Source organism: Pteropus alecto, unplaced genomic scaffold, assembly GCF_000325575.1.
Source record: "Pteropus alecto unplaced genomic scaffold, ASM32557v1 scaffold5, whole genome shotgun sequence".
Lineage (NCBI taxonomy): Eukaryota > Metazoa > Chordata > Mammalia > Chiroptera > Pteropodidae > Pteropus > Pteropus alecto.
The window spans coordinates 2,450,336-2,471,915 of NW_006441953.1; the positions used below are offsets into that span (position 1 = coordinate 2,450,336).

A 21,580-nucleotide genomic window follows, 5' to 3' on the forward strand; every position below is an offset into this window, starting at 1 on the left:
CACCACCCAGTGCCTGCATTTTTGGCCAGATTATTTGCTTCTAACTGTCCTAATCTCTGGAACTGGGGCATCTCCCCCTACCAGTTGTCTTCTTTCCACCACACCTTGAAAAACCAAGTCCAGCCCAGACTTTCCCCTTCCCTCCCGCAGCAGATGGGGTCAGTTTCCCACCCCCTCCCCACGGGAAAAGAACAGTAGAATCTTGCTGAGTTTCCACACTGCATAAAAAGCATCTGAGCTTCTCTTTTCAATAGCAGGGTCAGTCTTTCACTGTTTCAAATATGGAAAATATGGGTGCTCTAAAACAGCTACTGTTACTTAAAACCTGATTAGACTATTTCAGGGCTAAGGATGAACCATTCAAATCAATATGTTCTAATGTGCTTTTATAGAAAGTCATGTCAATGAATTGGTACCTCTTAAGATCTAGATAAATGATAAGAGCCTAAGAGATAATGGGAATGATTCTTGTTTTCCTTTGACCTCAGTATTTTTTTCAAATATAAATGTGTGTTTTTATTATCTTTAACATTAAGAATATGTGAAAAATCATGTAGGAAGTTGAGGTTAAGACAAAATCAAACAAATGACCACAGGATGCTGAAAAGTGCAAAAGTTTAACAACCACTATTATAAGGACTGAGAATGCAGAAAAGAAAACACACACACACACACACAGTAAATTAATTCACAGGAATTTCAAGTTAATTTTTAAAAGTCTAACAGCCTTTTTCTGTCACACTATACACAAATAAATTGCAGAATTATGGTCGGTCATTTGATCTTCAGGAGTAAACTTACTAATTTTAAATTGAGAAATAAATTGAACATTTCGAAAAGCAAAAATGTTATCTCTTTCTAGTTTCAATAGGAAGAAAGCAGAAAGTGTCACAGTCAAATTAGTTTAGCCCTTCTTAATGAGTTGGCTGAAATTACTAGGTAGATTAGTTTGCTTTAGCTACTTTTTCCCCTTACTATGGATACAATATAAGCTCAATATTGAAATTCAGAAAAGACAGTTGAGCAGAAGAATAAAATTCAAACTATCTATAGTATTAATACACAGAGATAGCCACTGTTTGCATTAGTTTTTACCAACCTCATTTCGCACTTAAATTTTAAAAATTAATATATTTTATTTTAAATAAAAATTACATATATTTTTTTGACTATGAACTAATTTTTTTAGTAACTCTCATAATGGCTGCCTCATAGTGTGTACCAAATAAATGCATAAATTATCCAGAATATATTAGCTTATTCTCTTTATTATTTTTCAACTTTTAAAAATTTCCACTGATTTTGATGATGGAAAAAAACTCTGAAAAAACTAAGAAAGTTCATCTCCTAATGCTTTCATAAATTTATGCTTTAATTTTCTTTATTACATCAAATAACCAAATTGAAATCCATAAAATTAATCAGAAATATAAGAATTACTGCTTAATATGCACAGGGCACATCTTCTGAACAGGAAACATTTTTGTCTATGTTTAGTATAAAATATACTGCAGTCATAAAACATTAAAAATGTAGTTGATACGGGGAACTGATTATACAGATTTTAATTAAATTTTAAACATCATTTAAATTAATTTAATTCAAATAAAATTCACCCAATCACTAGTGACTAACACACTGAACTCTAATGATTCATATTCAGGAAGAAATGTTTAGCTTCATATTCAAAAATTTTAGTGTAAATAGATTAGTATTATTCAACTTTTTTCAGGTAGCAGGGTCTCTTGAACTCAGTATTTTTCGCTAACCACCTAAAACACTTACTAAGCTTCAAAACTATTCAATAAATCATTTTCCGAAAAATGAGATTCCTTCTTAAATGAGACTTTATTATATATACTTGAAAAAAATTATGGGTTAGGGATGAGGAAGAATGAACCATTATTAGATTTTAGGAGCACAACTCAGTTCAGGTTATACCTCTGAAGAACAGTGTGAAAAGCACTAAAGAGCTAAAACATCCACATTTATAGGCGCAAGTGAAATTAGATTTTTTAATGCCTTGTTAACATCTAAAAATTCTACCATGACCTCCTCAATTATCAACTGTCTCTGGTTTCCTTTGTCTTCTGCCTTGAGAAAACACAGATTTGGTTCCACTGAATAGCAATCTAGGGTTGCTAAGCCGCTAAAGAAAAGAGAACTCTTATACTGACACCACATTCTTGATTACCGATTTCATCAAGTTAGGCCTGCCCATAATCGGACTGAGCATCATAACCTGTCTTTGATGATCCAACTTCACTCCGATTTCTTTATCTTTTCAAATCCTCACTGTACTTTGATTTTCTGTTTGGGTTGGTAATCACTTCTATCTCCCTTCCCCACCCAATCAACATACAGGAATGAGAATGCATACTGTATTTATTTTCTATGCCAAACAAACACAGTGTTGAGCAAAGAACTCGACAAATATTTGACCAACTTTTAACTGAGCCATTGACATCTGTGAGATTTCTGAGCTTTCATTCAATCAATGCTCCTTTCTTGTGAATAGTTCCTTCAACTGAAAAAGTAGTATTCTTTACTTTAACAAAACTTTCTTTATGCCTTGTTTGCCTTCCAGTTTATTTGTAACTCTTAAAAAGGCTGGTATATCATGGCCTTCAGAGGCAACAATGTGCAGTGATAGAAAGTAAGCCCGATAATTTGAGCAAATCAAGAACTCAGCACACTGGAGTTCTGAAAGTGACTAGAGGCAACAAAAAGCAGTACAAACCAGTAGACCCAGTTCACCCTGAAAGAATACTTAGCTTACGAAAACTTAGAGCTTCTTTTTTTCTTTCTTTCGTTCCTTCTTTCTTGTCTTTCTTTCTTCCTTCTTCCCTTTCTTTCTTTTTCAAAATATGTTATAAGGTATCTATCCACCTACTTACCTGCTTTATCTTGTAAACTTTCATGACAAATCGCAATTTGTACATATTTTTTACTTTTTTAAATTTAATGTGCCACAAATTTTTAAAAATAAGTCTCGGAAAAGCAAATCTACATATTCAAATAATAAACTCAATTTTTATGACACAGAAGAGACTTAAAACAGTAAAATAAGAAAGCAAATCTCTGAGCTTACCATATATAGGGGAAAACGTGAAGTCATTCAGATGGCAAATATTATAGGCTTCAATTCTAACATCTTTCCAGATGCCCTGGGTAGGAAAGGAAGGCCCCCAGTCCCAACTAAAGGAAGATTGCTCCTGTAATTTCAAGGGGGGAAAAAAGTAGATTCTGATTACCATGAAATTTAAACATTATAAAAAACCTTTTATTTTAAAAATATTATAAAAGTGTATATTACTTTGCTAGGACTACCATAACAAAATATCACTAATTTGGTAGCTTAAATAACAGACGTTTATTTTCTCACAGTTCTGGAGGCTGAGAAGTCCAAGATCATAGAGTTGTCAGGGATGGTTTCCTCAGAAGCCTCTTTCCTGGGCTTGCAGTTGGTGCCTTCTCACTGTGCCCTCACAGACTTTTTTCTGTGCACACACACACACATCCCTAGGGTCTCTGCTTTCCAAATTTCCTCTTCTTCCGAGGTCATCATATTGGATTAGGACCCTTCCCAACGGTCTCATTCAACTTAGTTACCTCTTTACAGACCTTATCTCCATATAGAGTTATATTTTGAGCCACTGATGATTGGGACTCTAACATACAAATTGGAAGGGGTAGGGAAGGACACCGACTAAAGCCCATAATCGTGTGTGTGTGTGTGTGTGTGTGTGTGTGTGTGTCCCATATACAGCATCTAAAATGACCCAGAGTGACCCACTCCCGCTATTCATGGCCTTGTGGAAACTCCTCCCCTTGAGTATGGATTAGACTTAGTGAACCACTGCTAACCAGCAGAATGCAACAGAGGTGATAACTTCCAAAATTGTTATAAAAGACTGCACTTTCTGTTTTGGGTGCTCTTTCCTACTCTCTCTTGGCCAAGGGGGAAACGAGCTGCCATGTTGTGAGGCAGCTTTGTAGAGAGGCTCATAAAAGTGAGCTTGGAAGCCAATCTGAAGCCTGCCAACAACCACATGAGGGAGCTTAAGCACAAACACTTCAGGCCTGGTCAGCCTTGAGATGCCTACAGCCTTGGTCCACAGCTCACCTGTAACCTCATGAGTGACCTTGAGCCAGAGGTACTCAGCTAAGCCGTACATTCCTGATTGACAGAAACTGTGACGATAAATGTTGTTTTAAGCTGATAAGTGACATAATTTGTTGCATAGCAACAGATAACTAATATATCAATTTATGCAACATAAACTTGGCAGAAATGTTCTAGGAACACAAAATTTAATGATGTACATTTATTCTTCAAAAACATATTACAGTGAAGCAACACAGTAGTTACTTTTAGACTTCTCCAAAATATCCCTTAACCTACATTGTATTTAAATGTAATAACTATAAAGAATGAAGAAATACCTTGGAAGATAAAGACATTTATAAATAGGTTTAAGAAACCCTAGCTATAATTGCCAAGCCAATTTCCTCAATTATGAATTCAGAAGTCCTTGTCTCTGAATTTACTGCCCAAGAACAATCAGTTCAGGTGGCGAGGGCAGACATTTTATCTAGTCTTATTCAGCCTGGCTACCTGTTTCCCGCTTCAGACACATTTCAATTTTCATATTAATTTACAATGGTTCAAATTCAAAAGCAGGAGATGGTTCCCTTCAAATAAATCCCTTTCAAGTAGAATTTTTCTAATTTTTACTTCTTAAAAGAAAAAACTGTTTTCAAAACACTATGAGACTATGAGTTCAGCTTTTAATAAGGAATAAGCACCAGAGGAAGTATTAAAATCTTTCTGAATGGAGCATTTGTAGAATAGAGCCTGAGGATTTGGCCAAATTGCTCTCGTTTAAGTATTATTTATCTAACACAAGGATAAATTTGTTTCCATTACAGAGAAAAACAAAGAATTAAAACCAATTCACCATGTATCAGATTCTAATGTTTGGAATGAAGACCATCTTGGGATATTTATTGGAGAGTTTGTAAGTCCTGATATATAATTCTTTTACTAGGGATAGGGAGAAGGAAGTGGGCAAAAATATTCAACATCTTCTAAGGCAGATTATTTTCCCCACCGAGGCTACAAATCACTTTTCTTCATACAACCTCGCCAAATAAAAGTTTTCACTTATTCGAAAAATATTTGTGAATATTTCTATGTGTCAGGCTGGGAGTACATCAATATACAAAACAGACACAGTTCCTCTTCTTAGAGTGTTTACAGGGTACAGCAAGAAATTCAGGCACTGAATAAATAATCACAAACACAAAGGAAACAGGGAACAAATAACGGAGGGAGAAGGTGTCAAGACAAGATTCCCTGAATAATAGTGACATTTATATGGGAACTTGAAGGGTGAGTCCCACTCGTCCAATGTGTTTAGAGGAGAAGGAAGTAAAGCATCCCTTTCAGAAGGAACAGCATGTACCACGGCCTCAAAGTGCAAGGGTGTGATACATTCCAGGAAATGAAGAGAGAACAACTGAAGAGGTGGGGTAAGACTGGAGAAGTGGTCATGGGCAGACGGAGCTTAGAATTCTGTCCTTTAACCTGCAGCCTGAACTGTTGAAGAGTTTTTAAAAAGAGAGTGCTGTGATGAATAGTCTGAAAAGAACACTCTGGCTGCTCTGTGGAAGATTAACTGGAGGAAAGCAAATGAGGAACACCAGGTGGGCAACAAGAGCAATATTTCCTATTTCCTGCAAGAAACGATGACAGACTGAATTCAAGCATGGTAGTAGAGATGGTAGAGCACTACTGAACAGGTAATATCCACATCTTCAAAAGGACTTAATAATGGATTGGAGGAGGGAAAATGAGAGAAGTATCAAAAATAACTCAGGTTTCTGGCTTGAGCAACTGTCGTGGATGGCACTCCATCCAGCAAGTCAGGGTGCCTTGGGAGACAGGTTGGACCCCAAGCGCATTGTTGGACATACTGAGCTTTAGGTCCACATGAATCAGCCAAGTGAAGCTGCCGAACAGGCAATCGAATAGGACGTCTGGGGTTGAAGAGAGGTCTGGCCTAACAAAACAACATTAGGAGTCACTGGAAATTCAATTGGTTATTGAAGAAATAAAAATGAATGAGATAGAATAGAAAGGGGGTAAAAATGAAAGGAGAAAAAGTATCTAGAACAAAGAGAAGGTTGAATAATAAGACTTTTAAGAGGAGGAGGTTAATCTGGATAAAGAGACTTAGAAAACATGGCAGACATATCAGCGAAAAGCAAGAAGGATGGTATGGAATATCGCGAAAAGGGCAGCTGAGGTGATGGGTCCCATCGCCCAAGCTGGACAGACAGGGAAGCAGAGACAAGGGGGGACTCGTGTTGACATGGAGAAAGCAGAGGAGTCAAAGAATAGATGGAGAGTCACATTTCCTCGTTACACCTACTCCCATCTCTAGCCCACTAACTCACACAAGCGAGGCTGAGGCCTTTTGTCAGTTACAAAGAAGTCTGTAATTACAGAAATAAGTCTCTAAAATTAATGATATCACCTCCCTACATTTTGAATGGCTGTATAGCACTTTATGGTATGGAAAGTGCATTTACGCTGATATTTCACTGTATCCCCATATCAAAATCAGAAAGGAAAGGAAGAGATTATTGGTTCCATATACAAATGATGAACTTGCCTAAGATTCCTCTGAGTTTGTAAAACCAGAATTCAGATCCAAGATTTCTGACTTGATCTCAAATTCAGGCCTCTTCTCACTGGATCAGGTCAATCGAGCCAGAAACCAAGACACAGCTCATTTGCTGGCAAGTTTGCCCCACAGTTAGTGTTCTACACAGTGTGAGAACAGAAACTTGAGCCTGATTCCTGATTTGAGTGATAAAAGACTTCATTCCATCTAGATAACCTGAAAGTATGTTTTAAATGCCACAAACTGAATAGGAGGTAGAAGAAAAATATTACTTGGGTATATGTATAATATATCTATACTTTTACTGATGACCTGAAAAGTATACTTTCAGATTAGGACCAGAAAGTCCTCATTGTGATAGAAAGTTAACGAGGAAGAGGAGAGGGAGAAAGTGCAACTTCTAGTATTAAAACCACTGTGCCATTTGAAGCTGAAGACAAAAAACGAAAGCGGAAGTTTAACAGAGCTGTAAGTACACCAGTGTTCCATGGAATGCCTGACTGCTCTGTTATACACTGTTCACTTACGGCCACATGAACACATGGTTATTCAGACATGATTTAATCTGGGTATGTTGTGTCAAACAAATGGAGGTATAATTTTGACCTTAACACTTATCTTAAGGAAACATAATTTAATGGTAAATCCATCCAACCGAAAGAGAGATGCTTAACTTAAATAATCAAAATTTTTCAACGGAGGCTGTAGCTAACAAGCGTTGAAAAAATACACTTAGTATCTTCACAATGAAACCAATGATTATATTTATCGTTAAATGCTAATTCCTCAAAAATTTTGGAATAGAATTATATGTAATCCAGCAATCCCACTTCCGGGTATATATCCAAAAAAAATTGAAAGCAGGGTCTCAAAGGATATTTGTACATCCATACATAGCAACATCATTCAAAATTGCCAAAAAGTAGAAGCAATCCAAATGTCCATTGACAGTTGAGTGCATAAACAAAATGTGGTATCTGCATGCAACAGAATATTATTCAGCCTTAAAAAAGGAAAGAAATTCTGACATATGCTACAGTATGGATGAACCTTGGGAACATTATGCCATTTGAGATAAGCCAGTCACAGTAAGACAAATACTGTATGATTCCATTTATATGAGGAGTCACACTCATAGAAACAGAAAAAATGGTGGTTGTCAGCAGCTGAGAGAAAGGGGGAAAAGGGAAGTAATTTTTTGATGGGTACAGAGTTTCAGTTTTGCAAGATGAAAAGTTCTGGAGATTGGTTTCACAACAGTGTGAATATACTTAATACTACTGAACTGTACACTTAAAATGGTTAAGATGGAAAATTTTGTGTTATGTGTATTTTAACACATTTTAATTTTTTAAATAAAAAATAAAATTAAAAACTAAATATCACATAGAATATTAATTCAATCTTGAATTAAAATAAATCCAAGTCATCTAGACTGAGATCAGATTCAAAGAAAAATATCGTCTTGTGGATTTTATTATCTTTTTTTCAGATTTTTGAGAACCTGCCAGTAAAATATAAGAACATGTCAGCAGATAAATTAATATTTGAAGAAGGCTTCCTAGTAACAAGAATCACTAATAAATATGAACCTACTGTCTGGTGAAAAGTTTGATAAACTTAAATGTTAAAAAATAATTTTTAAAGTTACACTACCAGTCACCTATTTATCTTCTTTATCTGATGTTACCTAAGTTCTGAAGCATACTTCAGGAAAAAAAAAAAAAACCTAGAAAGACAAAAATTTTCCACCAAAATTCATATAATCTTTTGTTTCTTATTTTTTAAAATTTTCGAATCCCAGTAAGGGGGCCAGAAAGAGATGCCCAACTTCTGAAATACCACTGGAGTCTTCAAACAAGCACTGCACATGCCAGCACATCCCACCTTCAAGGTTAAAGCCCTGTCCATTTGTGAAACCATTACCTTTCGAATAAAGTTGACATGGCATTCTCCCTTCTGCACACTTGGAGGGCAGTCTGGGGGCACCGGGTAGCTACTGTGAGCTCTGCTCTGCTGGGCCGCATACAACACTGGCGACTGGAAACGCAGCTCAATAACGTTTACAGCTTGGACCACACTGGTGATATCGAAGCTCTAAATTAAAGGGAAAGAATAGATGTGAAAGTAGCCTCGTGCGTAAAATTTTAGATGTAGGCAGATATAAGATGGAAGAGATGCATAAAATAATTGAAATCTTTAGGTTTAGCCTTTTTTTGCAAAAAGCACTTTTCTGAAATGTATAACTAAGTTGCCAACTTTTAGTTATAACTGAGTACATTCTCCTACCCAAAGATTTCTAGGTTTCTCCTTCTGTTTTTATTGACAGATAGATGATGGTCCTAGGCAGAGTGAGCAGAAAATATACTTAACCCTGGAATGTCTGCTCTGGCTGTTTATAAACACAGGCCCTTGAACACTGCCAAGGATTTCCTCGACACTTCACGACAACCTGACTCTTTGGTATGAATAGCATGTCTTTCTAAGTCATAAGTTATTTTTGTTTCAAAAAGTCTACCCTTGAAAGAGAAGAAAGATCAGGATACGATCTCTTAATGTAATTACTCCAGAAAGGAAGGAACATTTTCTTTTTAAATGGTGTGTCAATTGTCATTTCTCATGAAACTCTGGATCACCAAATAACACAGAAGGGAACAGCATTTGTTGAATACTTCCCACGTGTCAATAACTGTGCCAATCATCTTATACAATTAGCTCATTAAATCCTCACAATAACTTTATAGGGTTTGTAATAGTTTGATCATTCTACAAATGTAGCGACTGAGAAATAAAGTAACTTATCCAATGCTTCAAAGAGCATGTACCTGTCTGCATGAACAAATATGCACTTACCTTTCTCTACTCACAATAATAATTAACATAAACACATATAATAGTTTTTTTTTAACTTGATGTCATTATGTACTTACATATCTTTTGAACATGTTGTTTGTATTCCCAATGGAAACATTATTGAGCAGGACTTCTGTAACGGTATCAACACCCTCAAAAATCAAATTTACTTTTTGCCATTTGCTAAAAAAGGAAAAAAAATTTAAAGCAAGATGTATAAACATTAACTTAGCTAAGTCTTTTTTTATTAGTTAAGAACTAAAGGAGTAAATATTTCACAGAAAATATATAGCCTTAAAGAGCGCTTTCCAATTAAATTTTTCAGAAGCATTAGTTTAATACATTTTTATATCGAGTGATCTGGCTTATCTTTCTTTCTTCATAATATTTCATCACCATAAAATCATGAGCACAACTTATAATTTCCACATTCACTGACTTTTTCTCTAGAACTTCACAAAGTTCTCATGAGAATCAAGTTAAATAATAGACACAAAACGTTTCACCCACTATTAAATGTACTGACAATATCTAAGAGAACACATTAACCAGCTAATAAGTATCTATCAGTGAATATTATGTGCCCAGCACTCTGCTAAGCCTCACAGGAAACTTAAACAGTTTCTACAATGAAGGAGTCTGCCACCTGGCTGGCATTCAAGCCTAAATAAAACACAAGAAACAAAGAGAAAACTTTCAATCTCTTCTACTTTGTAGTACAGTCTTGTTGGACAGACTACAGCTGCTATCAGAGTGTATGTCATGGGAAAGACTTCAAGAAGGAAACAAACTTAAAGAAGAACAGAATAAATAAAATGTGATATATCCACATGATAAAACATTATTTGGTAATTAAAAGAAATGAAGTATAGCAGGTCCTCAAATAACACTTCGGTCAATGTCATTTCATTATAACATTGAGGGAAAAAAAAAAAAAAAGAATCAATCTCCAGTGGAGGCCACTCTCTGTGTGGAGTTCGCATGTCCTCGCCATGTCCACGTGGGGTTTGCTCCGGGACTCATTTCTTCCCACATTCCAAAGATGTGTGCATGTAGTGAACTGCTGTGTCTACATTGTCCCAGTCTGAGTGAGTATGAGTGTGGTTGCAATCGTGCAATGGAAGGGTGTCCTGTCCAGGGCGGGTCCTGCCTTGTGCCCTGCACTGTCTGGAGAGGGTCCAGCCATCCATGACCCTGAACGGGAATATCGGGTTGGAAAATAATTATCTTACTTATTTTTATTCATCTTTCTTAAGTGTATGTCTAGCCTACATTTATTCCAATGTTTAATATTAGAAGTCTTTGAGTGTTTATATAGAAGTCTGGTGATGTTTTGGGGACCAGAAATATGCCATAGGAACTTCACTCTTGTTTATATCAATTTGCCTATGGCAAAATTGGTTTCCTTATACTTTGTTTCACTTCCAAAAACCTATCAACAATGCTAAGTGAAGACTTACTGTACTTGTAAATATATTACAACATGTATGAATCTGAAAGCATTCTTATGCTAAGTGAAAGAAGCCAGTCATGAAGAATTGCATATTGTATGATTCCATTTATAAAAGACTTCCAGAAGAGACAAATCCATAGAGAGAATAAAAAATCAGTGGTTGCCTAGGGATGGGGGGAGGGAGATGTGGAGAATGGGGAATGGCTCCTAATGGATAAGACTTTTTTTTGCGGGATGAGGAAATGTTCTAAAATTGGTTACAGTGATGGTTTCTAGAATATACTAGAAACCACTGAATTGTACACGTTAAATGGGTGAGTTGTATGGTATGTGGATTATATCTCAATAAAGTTGTTATTTTCTTTTAAATGAGTAGAAATGCCTAGGCAGAGGGTAGACCCCAAGAGGAAGAGCAAAACCAAAACATGGAAGTGCTAACAGCATCAATAACATTAAGGTAGCAGGTTTGATTGAGATGCAGGGAGCTAAGGGGAGAAAACTAGACAAGTCAGGAAGGCAGGAAGGGATGCAGGAATGGCAACATTAAAGCAGTATTTTCACAGGCAAGCAGAGAAGATTAAACTTGATTTGCCAATCAAAAGGAAGACGCTGTTGTTACTGAGCAGGAACGTCATGGTAAAATCAATATTTGGGGAAGATGGGTCTAATATTTCTACATGTGAAAGACTGGAGAATAAAAAGACAAAGCAAAAAATTTAGTTAGGCAGCTCTGGCCTAATCCCAGGCACTCACTAATAAGCTGTAGGCAAAGGTGGAAACTTGGGAATGAAGAAAAAGGTGCTGGATCAAGAGAAATGATAGACAAAAATTAACAAGACTCAGAAACAGACTGAATACAGGGAGATGAAGAAAAAATATGATAGCCAAAAATACATTAGGCACAGAAGATTGAAAAATGGTATTAAGAGAAACAATGAGGCAGTTAGAATGTAAAGTAAGCTTTAAGTTGGAAAGTCAATTGGTTAAATTTTGGATATGTTGAGTTCAAGGTGAAAGGAGACCCCTAATAGAGGTATGTTAAGTAGTATCTGGAAATAAGAGACTGTAACTCTGTGACATTGAACACCATATTCTGGCTCTATTTCTCTGTTAAGGGGCTAGTAAATAATTAGCCAAAAAAAAAGTCCTATAAAAAGAACAGAAGGAGTTATTTTTATGTAGCAATAATGGTGGTAGATATAATTAGGTTACATTATGCTACATAGAACATTACTGAAAACTATACCATGCTTTTCCTCATGGCCTCATGACATAACATTAAGGCTAATGCCATAGTCTCAATGGCTGGTTAACACTACACTGAACAAACAATGTATCTCTGATCCTACTTGACACCATTATAAATATATATTCTCTACTGATCACTGGTAACAGGGAGATGGAAATGCAGATAAGAGAACTGACTAGGTCTAGATGACTCCATTATAACCACTGGAAAAATGACTAGGACATAATTTCATGACTGATGATCAGTGGCACCATCCTCATAATACAAATCAAAACATGAATCATATACTTACTTTTATAGTACAAGGCTTTAATCGGACAACTCTCCGATATGCAATTAAAAAAAAAAAAACAAGAGACGATTGTAGAGATAAAAAAGGAAGAGAAGTTCAAATAACAATAATAGATAGATAGATAGATAGATAGATAGATAGATAGATAGAGATATGTATACATACATACCTAACGTCAAAGGGGACTTTAAATTCCTTGCTATATGTCCAATTATCCAAGGAGATCCATCTGTAGTTAAGATCATTAAATCTGTAGTAAGGATCCTGTTGATAAAAATTATAATAGATGCTTAAATATGCAAAAGTAAATGAATTAAATAAACATGAAATAAATTATTAACGATAGCTATTTATCAACTAAAAATGAATGAATTCTTGGCCTAAGAGTACAAGCATTTCATATGCTAACACATCCCGTCCTCAAGGCTAAAGCTCCAACTATTTAAGAGACCATTATCTTTCAGAGAAAGTTGACGTGACATTAACATACTAAAAATACTAAAATAGGTTTTTAAAAATTCCAACAAAATACCTGAAATGAAAGAGCTCTGAGATAAATAATATAGTTTCATTATCAAAGAACATGTGCAGAAATTAAGATTGGCTTCCCTTGTTAAATCGAACTCAGAACCTCCAAGGTATTGGCAGAGGATGAAAGACAGAACTAGGGTGTAGCCATCGCCCCAGTTCTCATTGCCCTGTCATTCTCGCTTTGCTTATTGCTGCTACTATCTCATCGAACCTCCAGGGAAAACGCTTCTTCTCTACTGCCCAAAAGTCAGCAAAACTTCCATTCTTTGGATTCACTTAGCATTTCCAAAGTTATTTTTCACTCAGCTTTACTAAGTGAGCACAAAAAGGCTCTCTGCAGAGAATACACAGGCAGCATAGATACTATCAAACTTAAAAACTTCAGGTTTCCTGTATTATCCTAGACCAGGTCAACAAACTACAACCCACAAACCAAATGCAGCTCACTGCCTGTTTTTGTGTGGCCAGCAAGCTAAAAATGGACATGTGTCAATAAATAAAGTTTTACTGGAGCACAGCCATGCTCACTCCTTTACAAATATATGGCAGCTTTCATGCTTCAATAGCAGAGTTGAGTAGACATGACAGAAACCACATGACTCATTAAGCCTAAAATAGTGTCTAGCCCTTTACTGAAAATGGTTGCCAGCCTCTGCCCCAAATGACTAGCCTTCTGGGTGTTCACAGATGTTGGTCCATCTGAGTGTCCAGCCCCAAGTTCTCCTTTACATAATCCTTAGGTCTTTTTCTCCTACTCATTTTCCACCCTTTACCTTCCAGATAAGGGCTCCCAGACAGGAAGCAGAACAGAAAGTGGTAAACGGAGCTTTTCAGTTCAACTTCTGCGAACATCATCACAGCTATACAAATAGTGCAGATATGGAGAGCTTCTCCTCACAACTGGGACAGGGCCAAGAGGGATTTCTCTAGGGACTACAACTCCAAATGGAGAAGGAAAAGCCAACTTTGTGTAATTTCCACAACCAAGTTAGGTTGGCATCTGCCCAGAGCACAAATCTGTAAGAGACACTACATCACTGCGTGTGTATGGACATGGAAAGAAAGGTATCTGCCAGACACTGCTTCTGACTGGAAGATATATTTTGATAAGCTACTAGGAGAGGGACTGGTTTGTGGGATTTAATAAAAACTGATAATTCCCAAACTGACTTTTAGGATCTGGTTAACTGTGAGGTTTTGTTCTGCTAAACAGGGGTGTGCAAGTCCCAACGAACCTGCTTTCTTTTCTGTTCTTCCCCCACCCTCGTGCCAAGCAGGATTCAGCCTCTCCAATGAATAAACATGGAATAAATATTTAATGACACAAGTTTGAAGAGGCACCTAATTATTAGCCTACCCATGTGTCTCCACCCAGCCCTATTTATAACTCTACACTGTGGACTCTGTCCAGTACAGATAAAAATATAATGAGAAGGAAGGCCTGAAGGTTAATGCAATTGCAACATGTCCACTTACTAAGCCTTGGGGCTGCTGATGATCTATCTTGTGGGGCATGAATCCCCTACCTGTCTCCTAGCTCCTTGAAGGAAGCTACATGTTGAGTTCAAGAGGGCAAACTTCTCAGATATATTTTTTCTACACAAACAGAATTTAGAGGTTAAATTTTTTTCTTACTTTAAAGAAGCCAACCTGAAAAGACTACATACTGTTTGATTGCAACTACATGATGTTCTGGAAAAGGCAAAACTATGGAGACAGTAAAAGGATCAGCGGTTGCCAGGGATTAAGGGGGAGAGAGGGATGAACAGGCAGAGAACAGAGGATTTTTAGGGCAGTGAAACTACTCTGAATAATACTATAAAGGTGGACATATATTATACATTTGTCAAAACCCACAGAATGTACACCAAGAATGAACGCTAATGTAAACTATGGACTTTGGGTGATAATATGTCAGTGTAAATTCATCAATGGTAACAAATGTACCTCTGGTGAGGGGTGTTGATAATGGGGAGTCTGCATGTGTGGGAGTACATAGGAACTGTCTGTATTTTCCATTCAATTTTGCTATGAACCTAAAATTGCTCCAAAAACCAAAGCCTTTAAAAAAATTCTCTTACTAAGGGAAAATACCTTACTCTGTCTAAAATAATAGTTTCAAAGTCTTAGATTACATTTAAAATAACTATTCCAAATACTAAATCACCAACTTAACTGGGTTCCAAATTGGTCTGCCCCCACCCCTTTGCTCATATTAAAATTCTGAGTCCTATTTAAAGCTAACAGCAGTTCAGCATTACATCTGATGACTAAGGACCATGCTAAGTCACTGAGTTGTGAAGCAAACCCATGAACCCTAAAAACAAAAACGGTATCATTTGTTGACCGTTTACTATATATCAGCTTCCAAAATAGGCTTTCACACACCTATTTTCATAACAAACCTGTAGTAAATACCATTTTACAGAGGAAGAAACTAAAACTCCAAAAGGTGGAATGACTTTCCTGAGGTCCCACGACTAAGGAGAAGTACATCCAGGAATGAAACCAACTCAGTCTAACACCAAGGTCTGCATTCTTTCACCTATACTCTAGTACAGATGAAAAATGTGTACCTCACACCAAGTATACTTACACTTTTACACCAGATAATCACTGCAACAGTAACGACAGCTGAGACTTACGGCCTGGGACCCTATGAGACAGATATTATCATCATTCCTCTTACTCACAAGGAGTCCAATGGCTATTTAGTGCTGGAACACTGATTCAGACCCAGGAAATCTGGCTCCAAAATCCATATTCTTCATTATTACCTAACATTGCCATCAACGTACAAATGTTGTCAATAATTACATCAGTGCTACCTACCAAGTGGGAACCAGGAGATAAACATGCTATGTGGGGCCTGGGCTAGTTATTTATAATTGATATTTACCTTACTTGCTGTACATCAACAAACTGTGTGTCATTAGACTGTATAAATGACAGTAATAGTCTCATTTTCTCTGGAAGCTTCTCAACTTCTTCTATTATGTCTGCTTATAGACACATAGACTCCTTGTTTGTATATACTTAGAAAAATCTGGGAAAATATACATGAAAAATTTACAGTGATTACCTCTGCTTAATAGTATGCTTTTTATGGGTTTTTTTCTCTTCTTTTTATTTTACATTTTTCTGCATCAATTTTTGTACAATAAACATTAAACATTTATAATTATTTTAAAGAATTTAAAAAGAGGGAATAAGAAAATTATATCATTATATATGAATATTGTGCATGATAAAAGTAATGTTTTACATTAGTGGACAAAACTGAAATTGTTCAAATCATGGGATATGAAAAAGTGACTAATCATTTGAAAAAACTCAAATAGATCAAAACTTTAAACATAAAAAAAGAACTATAAAGATATTAAAGGGAGGAAATATATGTAAATATTTACTTAATTGGTAGAGAGGGAATTACTTTCAAATCATAATACCAAAACAGAAATAATCATAAAAGAAAAAAAACAAGATTTCAAAATCTGTAAAACTTTAAAACATCAATATGACAATATAATTATTAAAAAATGGGAAAATTTTGAAAATATATAACAATCTATATTTTTAAAGACAAATAACCAATAGAAAAACAAATGAAACACATGAAAAAGTAACCCCAAATCGCCAACATATAAAAATCATATAAAAAGTGTTTAATCTCACTAGAAAGTAAATTATTTGTTTTAAAATAATACTCAAATCTGCACCTAAAATAAGTACTCATAAAATGATGATAGGAGTGTAAAACTGGTACAACTTTTATGGAGAACAACGTAGAAATACATATTAAAAGACTAAAAAGTACATACCCTTTGATTCAGAAATTCCACTTCTAAAAATTTGTCTAAGAAAATAACGATGTACACTAAAATTTAGCACAAAGTACCTTCATCAAAGAATAGAAAAAAAGATAGAGTCAGATAACTATCCAACAATAAGCGATTGATTATAAATGATGACAAATGTACACAACGGAATAAGAGCCATTAAGCATGGCTTGTAGAAATATGCTTATTGCACTTCACAAAATATTTAGTAATAAAAGGTTGTCAAACTGTATATTTAAATACTTATCATAAATGTGTGTACCTAGAAAAATTCCAAATGGATATAGCATATTTTTAAATTTTAATAGTTGTAGTTATCTCTGGAAGGTTTCCAAGTTTCTTCTTACTTATCTATATTTTCTAATTTTGGCATACTGAGAATATCTTTTATTTAAGAAGGCTTTCAAACTTAAACCACTGAGGAACTTACACTAAGCACAAGAAAGGTGAGGACATTTCTAACAAGAGTTCCCTTATCTAAGCGTCCATCACATTACAAGGTTATTAAAATTAGGTTTTCTGTCTCACTACAAAATAGGGACTGGGTCTTATTCATATTTCTTTCTTATTTCCAATGCTTATTTTAGTGTATGGCGTAATAGTAGGCTGAATGAATGAATGATAACCTTTAGGAGAGAGCCCAAAAGGCTCTCCAACACACCTAAGATTTAGATTGTGTATAGGAAACACAGTCACCTGTAAAACACCAAAGGCTGACCACAGATCCTCTCATTAAATATAAATTCCACTTAACCAACTGCTGAAACCGAAAAATCCTTAAGTTTTCCTTGACTCCTCTTTCACACCTCACATCCAATCCATCAACCAATCCAAATTGGCGGGGGGGCGGGGGGGGTGTGTTACAACGGGTTTTTAAAACCTGTTGGTTTTACATTTAAAATGTGTCCTCACAACCACTCCCATCATTTTTCACTGCTACCACCTTGGTCCAAGCCAGAAATCATCTTTTGCCTATACAACTGTAATAGTCCCCTACCTGGTCTCTCTCCATGCTTCTATTCTGATGCACTGTAGTCTTAACACAACAGCCAGAGTGACTAACCTTCTAAAAAGCAAATCTAATCATGCAACTCCAAGTTCAAAATCCCCAATAGCTTCCCATCACCTGTAGAATAAAATCCAACGTGTGTTCCACTGCTTACAAACCCTGCATGACCTGCCCTCCATGCCTCCTTTGAACTCATCCCCCTCCCCACTGCCCTCTGGCCACACTAGTCTGCTTACAAATATGTCCCTACCCCAAGGCTTCTCCCATCTTTTTTTTACCCTTTGCTGGGAATGCACTTCTTAAAACACATCAAAAAGATCTCTGCTTAAAAGTCACTTTTTCAAAATGGCTATCTTTAAACCCCCCCCCTTTTTTTTAAATAGCAATCCTTCCCAACCAGCCTTAATCCTTTTCTTTTTAACCTGTTTTATTTTTCTTCGGCGCACCACCCGTCATTATATTATCTACTAATTCGTTGATGGTCTATCTTGTCCAGTAAAGTATCTACTGGGCAAAGACTTTGTTTTCTTCACCACTAGATTTCAAGCACTTAGAACAGTGCCTGCCACATGAGAGGTATTGAATAAATACTTATGAGAAAATTAGGTGAATGAATAAATAAATAAATGACTTTAGCTGCATATGCTTCAAGTTCTCATGTAAATACAGTGTTTGGGCCAGGGTCTGCTCTAAACTATGGAATATGTCCTGAGGTCAACACCAAAAGGAATGTTGTAACAAAGCAGATGTTATAACAACATCACATTATTCAATAACGATACTGATACTGACAATTATTTTCAAGAGGACTGGAGAACCCCAATCCCCAAAAAGCCTCTCTCCCATCTCTCATCCCACTACCATTTAAGACCCATATCCACGTTAAACGTAAAGTTTTTCTAAGAATTTATTAACAAATTTAACAGACACTGTAAATTATTCCCATGAGGAAAAGTCAGTCATTTCATATTATGAACAACCTCATTCTCATTAACTAGTAACTAAACACTGTTTCCTGATATGTGGCCCTGTAACACAGAACAATCTAATTTGTTAAGTCACTAATGATTGCTCATTGGCTTAACTCTATCAGTGAAATGAGACAAAGACAGATCCTGCAAAATGAATACAGGCATTCTCAAGGCATATGTAAGTGATGCCTCAGGGCATCAAAGTCTATATCGTATGTAGTCTGTTAACTAAAAATAATTAAAGTACTTAAGTTTCAGAACTATTTAAAAAATAAACTGGATTGTAGTCACTGTCAATTCTACTCCCTTCCTGACATACATTCTTGAAAAAAAGGTAATGCCTACCAGACCAAAAATTTTACATAACCCTAGCTGATCATCCTGTCATTTAAGTAAACTTACAATGATGCTCTGGACAGTAAACCACAGTGATTCAAAAACACATGGTTTTTCAAAATACCAGGGGAAGTGTAGCATAGTACAGAACCGAGGCTATGGAGTCAGGCCAGCATGGGTTAGAACTCCATTTCTGCCACTTAGTTGCTGTGTGATCTTGGGTAAGTTCTCTAACTTCTCTGGGCTCCATTACTCCATATCATCCGTAAAATGATAAGAAGATGTACTCTATAAAGTTCTTATGAGGATTAGGATAATGCATGCAAACCACTTATCAAATACATCCTGTCCCAGGCAAAGAGACCAAAGAATGGGGAAATGCAGCAGGTCGAACTACAAAAACAGTGGAAATTGTAAGTCAGTTTGCAAACCTCTGCACACAGACAGCCAAACAGGAAAACGTCTTCCACAAAGAGTTTAAACATTGGAGCATCTACTGGGAGACAAACGCGCGCGCGCACACACACCCCACATGCCTCGAGAAGAGCTCCTTTCTTCATATCCCAATTAGCCTTGAAAGTTATTTAGCCTTTACAACTGCATTGACAAACCTAACCTTACACTTGCAGATCTGTCTCCCCAACCTACGTGCTGCCACATCCCAAATCTGACTCCCCGAGGCCTAACGACGAAAATGAAAACCTGAGACATTACTGAGTATAATCAACGTTTACTTAGCAAACGACTATCCCCTGCAGTCTCCAGGTAGTTGAAAACAGTAATCTCCTTCCTTAGGCTCTGTCAGTGACACCATGTCCTTTCTACCCACACGTAAATGAACTATGGCAATAAGTGAACCGCCAATAGCAAGACAGTTTGCCCTAAAACTTCCGCTTTCCAGTTACTGAGGTCCCAGCGCGTGTCGGTCCGTCTCCTTCCAGCCCGGACCCCAGCGATGCTCTCCGCCAACACTACATAAACTGCTTCGGCGGTTTCCCCCCGAGACCACAGACTGAACTGGCGGAGTCAGTGCCAAACCGAGGACTGGGGGGCTGCCAGGCCGTTCCCGGGCCCCTCACCACGAGGGGACGCGGGTGCAGGCTCGCGGGGGCTGTCGCACACGGTACCTGGATGAGGTTCCGCTGGAACAAGGCCATGTGCACGCAGCCGGGGACCTCCCCCGGCAGCTCCAGCGAGCCGTTCCCGCTGCGGATCCTCCAGACTCCCCGCAGGCTGACGCTGCGCGCCGCGGCCGTGGGGCCAGCTCCGCACAGCGCAAGCAGCAGAAGCAGGCGCGGGCACATGCTGGGAGGCAGGGGGCTGGGTGGCGCGGGCTGCAGGATGCCGCCGAAGCCACCGTCTGCGGCGAAAAACAGCGGGACCCCGCTCTCCCCGCCCCCGCCCAGCCCCCGCGCTACCAGCCCCGCCCCCGGGTCAGCTGAGCTGCGGGGACACCAGGCGCAGGGCGGGTGCATCCGCCGCCTGCTCGGCTCCGAGTTCGCGTCCCTACGCTCTGCGTCCGGCTTAGCGCTCCTTCCCTCTGCTTCAGTGTCTGAACCTGGGACGGAGCTGTGGACAGAGATCCCCGGGGGCCAAGTGGCGCAAAGCCTGAGGGAGCTCGCGAACAGACAGTAATACACCGAGACCACAGCTAGAGTGGCTCCTCGCTGCTTCAGAGAAGCGACACGCCGAGACACCCGCCACTTCCGTTCCCCCTGAATTTCCCTCGGCTCTTTCCACGCTGCAGGATCCGCCTATCGGGGGTCACTCCCTCCTCCTGCAGCTGCAAGGTGGTCTCAGAGCATGCCCCGCCCTTAAAGACTAAACAATTTACTAGAGGTACCTAATTCGTAGGGTTGTTTTGAGGGCTGAGAATACCCGTGTGCGCTTGTAGCAACAGGCCTAGCCGAGAGAAATCCCAGCTTGTTAGCTAATCGTGTTAGTGAACTATGACTTTCTGTTGTATAAAGCCCCGCAGAGGAGACATTCCCTTTCTAATTGTCAAGGCTGGTCTGCATAATTTAGTTATGATTATTTCGCACATTCCGTAAGATACTAATGTTAACACTAATACGGTTAAGCCTAACTTTACAATTCTTCTTAGAACAGATTTTATTCCCAGTAGTAAACAAGAAATAAAAACCAATCTCACATGCCTTAGAACAAGAGAGTAGGCATACAAAGGTGGAAGGGTAAGGGCAGAAAAGGCAAGCGAGTCACAATGTTATTATATCAGGCGAAGCCTGCTCGAATCAGAGAAAGAAGCTATATAGAAGAAGTGGAACCTGGGTGTAGTTTAGTGTGGGTTACAATTCCTCCTCTTCTCTGGCTCATTCCTCCATCTTGAGGGAACAG

The 21,580-nt window shown here is 37.8% G+C and overlaps 1 protein-coding gene across 3 annotated transcripts in view; it reads right to left on the reverse strand.

The window, feature by feature from the left end:
- The window catches only part of MANBA (mannosidase beta), an 83,118-nt gene extending 61,538 nt beyond the window's left edge, over positions 1-21,580 (reverse strand). The window contains exons 1-5 of one of the 3 annotated variants that reach the window (XM_025051795.1): positions 21,511-21,580; positions 12,709-12,803; positions 9,623-9,728; positions 8,619-8,789; positions 3,092-3,215 (exon numbers count right to left, since the gene is read on the reverse strand). In XM_025051795.1, the coding sequence (XP_024907563.1) occupies positions 3,092-3,215; positions 8,619-8,789; positions 9,623-9,637 (310 nt within the window). In that variant the 5' untranslated portion in view covers positions 9,638-9,728; positions 12,709-12,803; positions 21,511-21,580. Of the gene's footprint in view, positions 1-3,091; positions 3,216-8,618; positions 8,790-9,622; positions 9,729-12,708; positions 12,804-15,969; positions 16,075-20,352; positions 20,626-21,510 lie in introns of those variants that run through there. The other 2 variants (XM_006918876.3, XM_025051796.1) reach the window with 2 other exon arrangements.